Source organism: Callorhinus ursinus, unplaced genomic scaffold (assembly GCF_003265705.2).
Source record: "Callorhinus ursinus isolate GAN/ISIS: 27379988/994484 unplaced genomic scaffold, GSC_fseal_2.0 scaffold51, whole genome shotgun sequence".
Classification (NCBI taxonomy): Eukaryota; Metazoa; Chordata; class Mammalia; order Carnivora; family Otariidae; genus Callorhinus; species Callorhinus ursinus.
Genome location: NW_027397113.1, coordinates 8,580,149 through 8,591,110, shown reverse-complemented (window position 1 = coordinate 8,591,110; position 10,962 = coordinate 8,580,149). Strand labels below are relative to the sequence as shown.

Sequence of the window (10,962 nt, the reverse complement as noted above, 5' to 3'; positions counted from 1 at the left end):
CCTGGGATCATGACCTGAGCCGAAGACAGATGCTTAACGACTGAGCCACCCAGGCGCCCCGGCACAGAAGGTTTTAAAGTAACTTTACAAACAACTCTATTGGCCATTCAAAGCCTCCTGTGGCCTTATGTTCACCAAAAGCTCTCCAGATCTCCACCCTCAGGCATTCATCCTTTAGCAGCTGCATTACAATTTCTGCTCATAACCTCAGGTGATAACTCAAACCCAACACTGACCACCCTGGAAGTCAGGCTGGGGTCAGATGGGTGGGAAGAATTACTCAGCGAATGAATGTTCCAGGCACTGGGCATCAAAGAAGAGTAAGACAGTCGGTCCAGCCCTTGATGGGGAAGACTGCACACAGTAGGATATCAAAGGTGAGGGGGTGTGGGGGTGGGGGTGACTGCCTGGGGTAGGAATATCTAAAAAGCATCCCCAAGGAGGACCATCCATTCGATTTGCAGAGATCTGCACAGTAATCTGGTCATTGTTTGGATCCCTTGCAGCATGAGGTACGTTTATGCAGTAACTGTTGGCTTGCACTCACCAGGGGTAACAGGTGATTCTGTCCTGGGCAGCTTCTTTATTGCCTGTTGCCTCTGGCGACTGCCAGCAAGCCAGCCTGGCCTCACTGTCTCACCCACACTGACAGCATTGTGAACATTTTCCCCGGAGCCCTCTCTTCTGCTTGGCTGCCATTCTCCCAAGACCTTTCCACTGATATTTCTACTCACCTCCACAGAGAGGATCTTCCCCAAGGCGAAGAAGAGGGGGTGCATGTTGATGTCTGGGTCTTTGCCGAAACAGTTGGGCTTGGCATGGTGCTGGAAGTGCATGTGGTTCCACCAACTGGCAGGGGCCCCCTACAGAAAAGCAGGGACATGAGTATGAAAGCCTAGCCTTCCCCCATTCCCCCAAGGAAACCCTTCATTGACTGGAGTTTCAAGAGCCCCTCCCCAGCTCATTGACCTTCAGGTGGCCAATCACGAAATGATGTAGCAGGTGGTTCCAGGTGGAGGTGCTGAAGACAGACAGGTGCCCAAAGTCATGCTGCAGCCAGCCAGCCTGGGCCTGAGTGAGAAAGGTTAGCGCTGAGAGCAGCCCACCAGCCCAGGCTCCACCTCAGTGACCTCAGTGGCTCCCTGCCTCACCCCCTTCCTTCGTCTGCCTAGCCCTGTGATTGCCACAGTACCTCGAGCATGTCAGGAAAGGAGTCAGGAAGCCTGGGTCCTAACTCGGGCTCTGCCCCTAACTCATGCGAGCGTTGGGGCAAGTCACTATCCTTTCCCTGTTCTTCAGTTCCCTAGAAGAGTTCCCATAGAACTCTCCGGAGTTCTAGGACTTATGATGGAGTGAATATCCAGACTACAAAAAAGGATAGAGTGACAAACTCAGAGGCGAGTAACAGGCTTGGGAAATGGGTTCTGATATCAGGTTCTAAGCCTTATTAGCATGTCGGGCAATGTGGTGGTGAGGAGAAAGCCAAGCTTTTCTGAGAAATCAGAATTTTGGTTCTTGGCACACTTGGGCTACACTTCGGTGAGCAAAGTGAAGGTGCACGTGCGGTTAAGGAGCAGGTAAAAGGCACAGATGATAAAATGTCTTTGTGCGCTCTCTCCCATATCCTCAGTGCTGCCCCGGTCACAGTGCCAGGCTTCTTGGCCTTCTGAGGCATACAAAGAGGTTTCCCCAAGGATGAGGATGCTGAGCACGGCTGTGCTCTTGACTAGCCAAGAGCTCTCACTTGAACCGTGCTGAGCAGCACTGCACAGAGGAGGAAGGGCACAAGGGATGTCCCAAAGACCCAAAGAGTGAGCCAGGCAGCTACGTCCAGCAGCAGGATGTGTAGTAGGTACAACAGGAAGAACACGTGGTTGGCCTTCATGAGCCCCATCCGCTCCACTGTGGCCCGAAGCTCTCGGAACTCATCAATCAGCTCCTTCTGTGGAAGAGTGAGAGGGAGGGGCTGTTACTCTTCCCAGCTGTAACCCAGCACTGCTGGACACAGGGGCCCTCTTAGGCTCCAGGACCCCCCACCCCCAGAGAGCTGTGGGAAGTCCATAATCCTAAGTAAGTCTACCACAGCACTGAGGAAAGACGTGCTGAGGGATCATGCCTGAGAGCATGTGGTCTTTGGAGTTAAACAGACTTGATTCAAGTCCCTGCTCCGCCATCTACCAGTGATCCTTGGCCACACTGCTCACCCTCCCCGAGCCTCAGCTTTCTCATCTGTAAGCGCGTACAGGTTCTATGTGGTTACGGCGGACACAGAGGACATGCTTAATAGGTCTTGATGAGGGTAGTGGTGGTGGTGGCCTTGTGAGAGCCGTAGGTTTCAAAGCCCCGCTCATTATGCCTGTGTCCCAGTGACTGTGGGAGAAACAGGGACCTCAAGATTTCACAAGAACTACTACTGACTGTGGGGGCGCTTGGGTGGTTCAGTTGGTTAGGCGTCTGCCTTCAGCTCAGGTCAGGGTCCCAGAGTCCCGGGATCGGGCCCCGCATAGGGCTCCCTGCTCAATGGGGAATCTATTTCTCTCTCTGCCCCTCATCCCATTCATGCTCTCTCTCTCTCTCTCTCTCAAATAAAATAAATCTTAAAAAAAAAAAAACTACTGACTGTGACCAACTCTGATCTTATCTAGGCCTTCCTTCTCCCCCCTGCCCTTCAACAATCAAAGTGTCTCCAAACAGCAGAGTCTCACATTTTTAGTGGGCTCAAAGCTGGGCTGCTCTGGAGACAGTTCTCCAATCAGGAGAGAGTTCATATACTTCCTCACAAGGCCCTTGTCGATGTGGAACGCCACAAAGGGATCCTGCAAGGATAGGGAGAAGACAGCGGTTAGGAAGCCAGCCCGAGCCCCCGGGGGCTCCTGGAGGGCTCACACCAGAGGCCATCCTCCCGATCCAGCAAGGAGGCTGTATCCAAGTTCAAAGAGATACCACTTCCCTCCAGTCAGCTGCCCTTTGAGGGGCAGCTTAGACCTTTCCCAGGTGTGTGCACAGCTCAGGAACACCCAGCATGTGTTCTAGTGAAAAGGGCACCACAGCAAGGAATAAGAAGTGTGGGTAGGGGTGACCACAGAAAGACTTCTCTGGGCTGGCCTGTCCGCCAGGCTGGCCTGTCCTTTAGGCGTGTCTAGGGACAGCTCTTGCACAAGAATTTAAGATCTAGGTGAGAAACAGGTAGAAGGGATGGGTGGGGCTGTTGAGACTTCTGTTTTTTCCTATGGGACTTCTAATAGATCCCCTCTGAGCCAGCGTTCTTCATAAAATGTGAGTAGGAAGACTCCCTACCTCCGAACTGGGAACTTTTGCATTTCTCCCCCTTCTCTCTGCCGCTGTTCCTGGTAGGGTTCCATTATTTCCCCTAAGACTCTGACCACCCCCTGCCGCAGAGTGGCTACTTTTGGTTTTGGTAGGTCAGGCGGTCCCAGGCCTTAGGGGGAAGCGGCACTAGAGGCGGGAGCCGGGGCGGAGCCGGCGGCCGGTGGCACCACACATCTGGACCAATCGCTATCCCCGTTGCGGCCGGCCCCAGCCCCGGCCCCAAATCACACTGCGTGAAGACCCTGCGTCGGCGCCTGCTCTGTCTGCGCATGCGCTAGCGCCCACCTCTTAGCTCTCGGCAGTCCCGGCTTCCCAGTGGTCAGTCGGGGTGACCGCTGCAAGCTCTGGCCTTGCCTGCCCACCCGCCCCCTCACCCTGTACGGGGGTTCCCACGGCAGCGGGCACTAGCTGGCTTCCCGCCTCGGCCCTATCCCCGAGAACGCTTCCCTCTCCTGCTCCCACTCGCAAGCCGGCACGCGCAGTCTAGACGCCCACTGCGCTCCCTTCGCACCCACCGAGACAGTTCGAGACTCCCTCTTCCTGCCGCTGACCCCTCCCTCCCTCGGCCTCAGCCGCTCCGCCGTCCCCGGCACCCTGCATCCTGGCTTTCCTCCCTGCTTGTCCTGCTCTGGGGTACGTCTGCCTACGTCTGGCGACCAAAGACGGGGCCACAGACGGAACGCACGCATACTGGCGGCGCAGTCCTTTGTTTGTGTGGGCACGTTGCCGGCCTCCATCCCCAACTCTCCTGATTCAGTTTTCACAGCCATTCTCCTGCCCTTGCATCCCGTGCTAAGTGGTGGGCAACGGGTACGCTCGACGCCTGCTGGCTCTTCCCCCGAATCAGTTGGGAGTTCGTCCGTGGGTGCCAAACTTCCTGCCTGGCGCACTCAACCTCCAGCGGCAGCCGCCCGGCCCCGCCCACTCCCGTGCCTAGGTCGGGCAGCGCTCACCGTAGCATCCTGCCCCGCGTAGTGGCTGATGACCCGGGAGCCCCCGGGGTGCCGCCGGCAGAACTCGCTGATGTTGTATACTTTCCGGTCGATCACGAGCCACCGCTCCGCCGCGTGTCCGGAGCGCTGCGCCACCTCGTCCCACGTGAAGTAGCGCTGGGTCGGCGCCTGGGTAGCGGTCTCGGAGTCCATCCGGGCAGAGGCGGCCAGGCGCGCGCTCCGGGCCCGTGGGGTAGAACGCGCCACCTTCGCGAGCGCGGAGAACGGACCCGCTTGCGCGCGCCGGGTTTTCAGCACCCGCGGCGCGGACCCCGGAGCCCCGCTGCACGCGCTCCCATTGGTCGAGCCGCGTGGCGCGGGGAGCGAGCCCCCGCCTTCCCACCGGGCTCCGCTGGGGAGGATTAGGGCGGGCGCGCCCCCTCGCGGGCTCCGTGGAGGGTTCGTGGCGGAGTTCAGTTTCCCCGACTCGCGGTACGGCTCCCGGGGGTCCTGCGAGCTGGAACGCAGTCTCTGCGGACGCTCCTGGGTGCGGGGTTCGGCGCGCCGGTGGGTGGGGAGGGGTCGTCCTGGGGTCGAGGCTGCCCTAGGGGACTGGTCCTTAGGCCCCGGGCGCCGACCCAGCGCCGACCCAGCGCAGATCCATCTGATAAACCCCCGGCCTCCTCGCCAGGCGCCCACGGTTGTGGGGCCTGAAATAACAGTGTGCGAACCCTTGGCGGTTATCTGTGACCTGCGTAATTACGGTTAATTGGGTTTGGGGCATGTTCATGCTTTCTTTTGCCCAAAATAACGTTAAAAATGCCCCACAATTTTTGTAGCCCTGTTTACCCTTTTTGTTTTAATTTTTGGTCTATTCTGAATTAACTGGAATACTTAAATAAAAGGAAGTGGTTTTCAGCATCTCCTGACCTCAGGGAGGTTCTGTGTGGAGAGCCTGGGTCTTCAAGCTGAGGCATCCCTACGACGTCCTGAAGGCACCCGAGAGCCATAGGAGGCCTTTACGTAGAGGGATTTGGGGCTCAGACCTCTGGGCTTTGGGAGGGAGGGAGGAAGCACCCAGATGATGGGGTTTTGGGATATAGGTGAGGTTCAGTGGGGTGGAGTCCGGAGCCCACGACTAAGAAAGAAGTCTTGAGACGTCTTTGGTGCAAAATGGTGGTTTATTATAGCACGGGGACAGGACCCACGGACAGAAAGAGCTGCTGCCCGGGGGTTGTGAGGGGTGGCTGATTATATACTATGGGGTTCGGGGGCGATAAGGAAAAAGGGAGGTTTCAAAAGAACTTTCATATGCTAAAGAGGACCTACAAGATACCGGCGGCCTTGCCATTGTCAAGTTGAGGTTGTTTACCCCTCTAGTAAGGCATTAACATTAAGATAGTTGGTAGCTTCCCGGAGGAACATTACACTCTGCCTACTTCAATTATCTATCAATGGGCTGCAGGTTATAAGGGCATTTAATTTTATCTACATTTCCTTCTGGAAGCTAGGTTATTGATGATAGGAATGCTTTGTTCTTGTAGATTGCTAAAACATTTGTAAACTGAGGGAGACGCCCATCTTGTAGGATTGTGATCTGTATAAGTTAACTATTTGTTTTTCCTTTAGGAGTGCCTGAGGAATGTCACATAGATCCCATGCCGGGGGTGGGGGGGGGGTGTCAGCTTCTGCTTTGTCCTCAGCTTGCCTTCTGTTCCCTCATCACAGAGGCTGGGGGTGCCGGTCAAGGAGCTGTTGCAGTAGGAAGAGACCCAGAGTTTACTGCTAAATTTTCTCCTATTTATTCAACAAGCACACTATAAAGCACTTACTCCGTGCCAGGCACTGTTCTTAGTGTCTTATAAACATGAATTCACGTAATTCTCACAACAACCCACTGAGGTAGAAACTAGTATTAACCTTCCAGACAGAGGAGACGTTATGTGTTTTGTCACATAGCTAGTAAGTGGCAGGGCCGAGATTCAAACCAGCTTGTGCTGCTTTGAACCCCTAGGCTCTGCTGTCTCTCCTCTGAGGACACTAGTATTTGGGTACTTTGATGGGACTCTGCAGCCAAGAGAAAGGAAGCAGATCCTTGTCCCAAGCACTGAGCTAGAGAATGAGCTCCTAGGAGTCAGGAGAGGGGCATGTAGAGCAGACTGGGAAGAGTGTGGCTGGATTTTTGGTGGAAAAGGACATTAATCGCTTCGATCCAAATATTTCATTTTATAGATAAGAGAATTGAGTTTCAGAATGGGGAAAGGGACTTCCCAAGTGCCTGTGAGGAAGCTCAGGTATCCTGGCTTCTGGTTAAGATTCCGGGGCCCTGGACCTTGTTGCAGAATGAGAGACAACCCACCCTGCCCCCCGCCCCGTATGCCAATTTCCCTTTTTAAAAAAACAAACGTTGCCCAGCAACTTGGCCGTTTGTAACCAGAGGTATAAAATGGTTTGTACTCTTCAGTCGAGTAATTTCACTCTTGGAAAAGCCAGGAGTGGGAAACTACAAAGGTGTTTATTGCTAATTTAATAGTAAAGACTGGAAACAGCTACAAATCCTGACAGTAAGAAAACCTTCAGGCTCACTGGGATATATTAGCACAATGAGGAATTACAGAGTGATTAAAATGACCATAATGTGAACTATATTTATAGGTAGAAAGTACTTTGTGGTGAAAAGAGCAGAACCCAGAGTACTCACTGATTAAAGTTTTGTAAGAATCCCATGGGTATTAAATAACAGAGGAGACTCTGCCACAGTGAAAACATTTCATAGTTTGACATTCTTTATTTTTCTGTAAAGTTGCTTAATCTCACTGAAGAAGAAAGAAAGACCTTGCTACAACCATTATTCCTGTAGCGTATTCTTTTAGTGGGAATGTAAATTGATGAAACTTTCTGGAAAACTAGTTTGGTAACTTTATTTAGAACCTTAAAAATGTTTCCAATAATTTCACGTTTCAGGATATAGCCCAAGGAAAATTTTCCCCCTTATGCTGTATTTTTTATTCCCATGACTTAATTCAACTAGAAGTCTATCTCTATACTTGCCCTCGCCCATTTTACTCCCCGCCCCCCCAACCTCCTCCCCTCTGGCAATGGCCAGTTTGTTCTCTGTATTTATAGGTCTGGCTCTGCTTTAAGGAAATCTTTTAGGGAAAAATATTTATAACCAAAAAATAGTCATTGAAGAAATATTTATGACAGCAAAAAATGGCAGCCACCTAGATGCCTATCAGTGGAATATTAAGTAGACATTAAAAATAATGTGATGAAATTTTACTGGCTGAGGAGATAATCGTCACTCTAGAAAAAGACTAGAAGGAAATGATAATAGTAACTATTTCTGGATGAGTGGAACAAGGTCATTTATATTTTCTTTAATACTTTCTGAATTTTTTATTATGAGCATGGATTACTTTTACCTTCAGAAAAAAAGTTTATTGTTTTATTTTATTTTTTTTCTAAAGATTTTATTTATTTATTCATGAGAGACGGAGAGAGAGAGGGAGGGAGAGAGAGCGAGAGAGAGAAGCAGAGGGAGAAGCAGGCTCCCAAGGAGCAGGGAGCCCGATGCGGGACTCGATCCCAGGACCCTGGGATCATGACCTGAGCCGAAGGCAGACGCTTAACCATCTGAGCCACCCAGGCGCCCAAAAAGTTTATTTTAAAATGCCACTTGTAGGATGATTCTTTGATTAACCCCACCTTCCTAAAACCATTCACCAAGTGTTTCATTAACATTTGTGGAGTGTCTGCTCTTTGTCAGTTATTTTAATAGGCGCTGGGAATACAAAGTCCAATATCATATGGATCATGCCTAGTTTAAGACCACTGGAAAAGATGATTAGAGTTCAAGAGGGTACTCCTTTTTCTAATTCGCATTTAAGAAGTGTGTGTGACGTGGAGTTGCCTTCATGTTTCTTTCCTTTGCAAGCGCTCTTATTTCAGAAGTGGAATCAATAAACTTGTTGCTATGAAATTAGCTAATTTGTGGGGACACAGTGTCCTGTATTTTGGCTCCGGGGAAGGGACTGTAAATTCTATTTCTTTCTACCTGGTATATTCAAAGTACCCTAGTTTGGGGTTCTGCGTGGAATCAATAAATTTGTTGAAATAACTGATCGTTTCAGCCTGAAAAAAATACAGGTTAGCAGGAATGTAGGCCACCAGACAGATACCCTAATGCCTTCTCATTTCCCTGTGCTCCTACATACATGATCATGGAGATTGTAAAAAATCTACTCCCAGGCCTGACCCACTGGACAAATCCTTTGCCTCGTGGGCTCTGCTGATCCCATTAACTTGCCTTATCCAGGAAATGAATCATATGCGTATTTCCAGATTGAGACTTGTGAATACTCCTCCAGCTATTCAGGCTAAGGGAATTACTAAGGGAATGGGGAAATCAGCTGAAGGCCCTCCTGCCAATTCTCATCAGACCATGTTTCGGTAACATGACTACAAAAGGCCATTGGAACAACCTGAGGTGTGAGTTCAGATTTTGATGTGTTTTGTCAAGAATCACAGACGTCATAGACAAGGGACTGAGTCCTTCACAAAGTCAACAAGTAGAGGAGGAAGAGTGTTGGCTGTGCTTGGCTCCTGTTGCAGCCTTTTGTCAATTGACAATGCCTCAGACCCTTAAAGATCAAAGCCATCTTTTGGTGGCTGGGTTGCTATGAAATTAGCTAATTTGTGGGGACACAGTGAACACAGTACCTTACGGTACGCTCTAATAAGGTGAACTGAATCAGTCCTTGCATTATGAAAAATCATTTGTAATAGCTCTGTAAGTTAAGATGAAAGAAAATCATGATGTCTAGTGCTTGAACTAAAGAGAGTCTCGTGATCACACTTTTATTAGAGGTACAGGGATGACTAGAAAGAGTATTCCTTCAGTTTACCACATTCTAAGAGCATGGGAGAAGGAGGGGCAAGGGGCCCATGGAGGATGAACTCGTGGAATTTTCTTAGTGGGATCTTATGACTGTCTAGACTATAAGCACCTTACAGACAGGTGTGTTAAACCCACTCTTTTACAGGTAAGGTGACTTGAGATCCAAAGTGCTGCAGCCACACATAGAAAAAATAGGAGACCTGAGCTGGAATTTACCCCTAGACCTGATGATAACTATAGTTCCTAAACCGTAGGTTCAATGAATGTGTTTGATATAAGGCCACCCTGGTTCAGAGAGGACGTGGCAGGGTCAGCGTGGTTGTCTCTTACTTGTCTGGGGCGCCTTCTTCCCCACAGGCGCTCAGCCTTGCCTTTGTGAAATGGGAGAAGGCAGGTCTAAACCCGTAGGCCCCAGAGCTGCAGATATCCCCCAGGGAATTCGTCTACACCGCCCCTGGGGCATCCGCATCCAGGTCAGCTTTTTGCTAGTCTTTTAATGCCACACTTTACAGTACAAAGGATCTCTTTTTAAAATAAAAGGGAGGGACACCAGGCTGGCTCAGTTGTTAAGCGTCTGCCTTCAGATCAGGTCATAATTCCAGGTCCTGGGATCGAGCCCTGAGTCAGGTTCCGAGCTCAGCAAGGAGTCTGCTTGTCCTTCTGCCCCTCCCTGTTTGTACTCTGTCTCTCAAAAAAAAAAAAGGTTAAATAAAAAGTTTTTAAAGTAAACTCTAATGGGGTGCCTGGGTGGCTCAGTTGTTAAGCATCTGCCTTCGGCTCAGGTCATGATCCCAGGTCCTGGGATCCAGCCCTGCATTGGCTTTCTGCTCAGCGGGAAGCCTGCTTCTCCCTCTCCCACTCCCCCTGCTTGTGTTCCCTCTCTCGCTGTGTCTCTCTCTGTCAAATAAATAAATAAAATCTTCAAAAAAAAAAAAAAGACAATGCCTTTTTTAAAAAAGATTTTATTTATTTATGAGAGAGAGAGAACGCACATGAGAAGGGGGAGGGTCAGAGGGAAAGCAGACTCCCCGCCGAGCAGGGAGCCCGATGCAGGACTTGATCCAGGGACTCCAGGATCATGACCTGAGCCGAAGGCAGTCGCTTAACCAACTGAGCTACCCAGGCGCCCAAGACAATGCTGTTGATAAAAACTCAGTTTCTTAGACAGGGTCCCCAGCCGGTCCCGTAAGGCAACTAAATTGGGTAGCCTTATCATTCTGCCAGTTTTTGTTGTCGAAAGTATTGAATGTTTTAAAAAACAGTTACGGCTTTCACCACAAGTTAACAAATTGTTATCCAGTGAGCTTGGTTACAGTAGTTTGGCCTGACTGATATTGTTCACTAAGATAATAGGTGTATGGCATTTTTACATGCCATGTGTCCTCTGACCCTCATTATTTTTTATGTATGTATGTCTGTATGTATGTATTTTTGGTGGGCAGCAAAGCAAGGTTTATTGAGCGATAGCAAAGTGATAGTACAAAGCTCTTGAGGAGGGAGGGGACCCGAGAGGGTTGCCCTGACCCTCATTATTTAAAAGAAAGAAGGAAGGAAGGAAGGAAGGAAAGAAAGAAAGAAAGAAAAAGAAAGAAAGGAAGAAGAAGAAAGGAAGAAAAGAAAGAAAAAGGAAAGAAAGAAGGAAAGAAAGAAAGAAAGAAAGAAAGGAAAGAAAGAAAGAAAGAAAGAAAGAAAGAAAGAAAGAAAGAAAGAGAAAGAAAGAAAGAAAGAAAGAAAGAAAGAAAGAAAGAAAGAAAGAAAGAAAGGAAAGAAAGAAAGAAAGAAAGAAAGAAAAGAAAGAAA

The 10,962-nt window shown here is 49.8% G+C and overlaps 2 protein-coding genes across 2 annotated transcripts in view; one reads left to right on the top strand and one right to left on the bottom strand.

The window, feature by feature from the left end:
* Nucleotides 1–5,067, bottom strand: part of FADS1 (fatty acid desaturase 1) — a 13,767-nt gene extending 8,700 nt beyond the window's left edge. Inside the window, 8 exon segments of the mRNA XM_025878262.2 lie at nt 735–863; nt 970–1,071; nt 1,745–1,942; nt 2,706–2,816; nt 4,284–4,745; nt 4,747–4,833; nt 4,835–4,956; nt 4,959–5,067. Of these exon segments, the coding sequence (XP_025734047.2) occupies nt 735–863; nt 970–1,071; nt 1,745–1,942; nt 2,706–2,816; nt 4,284–4,745; nt 4,747–4,833; nt 4,835–4,956; nt 4,959–5,052 (1,305 nt within the window). The 5' untranslated portion in view covers nt 5,053–5,067.
* Nucleotides 1–10,962, top strand: part of FEN1 (flap structure-specific endonuclease 1) — a 74,184-nt gene that overhangs the window by 16,758 nt on the left and 46,464 nt on the right. The gene's annotated exons all lie outside the window — the stretch shown is intronic.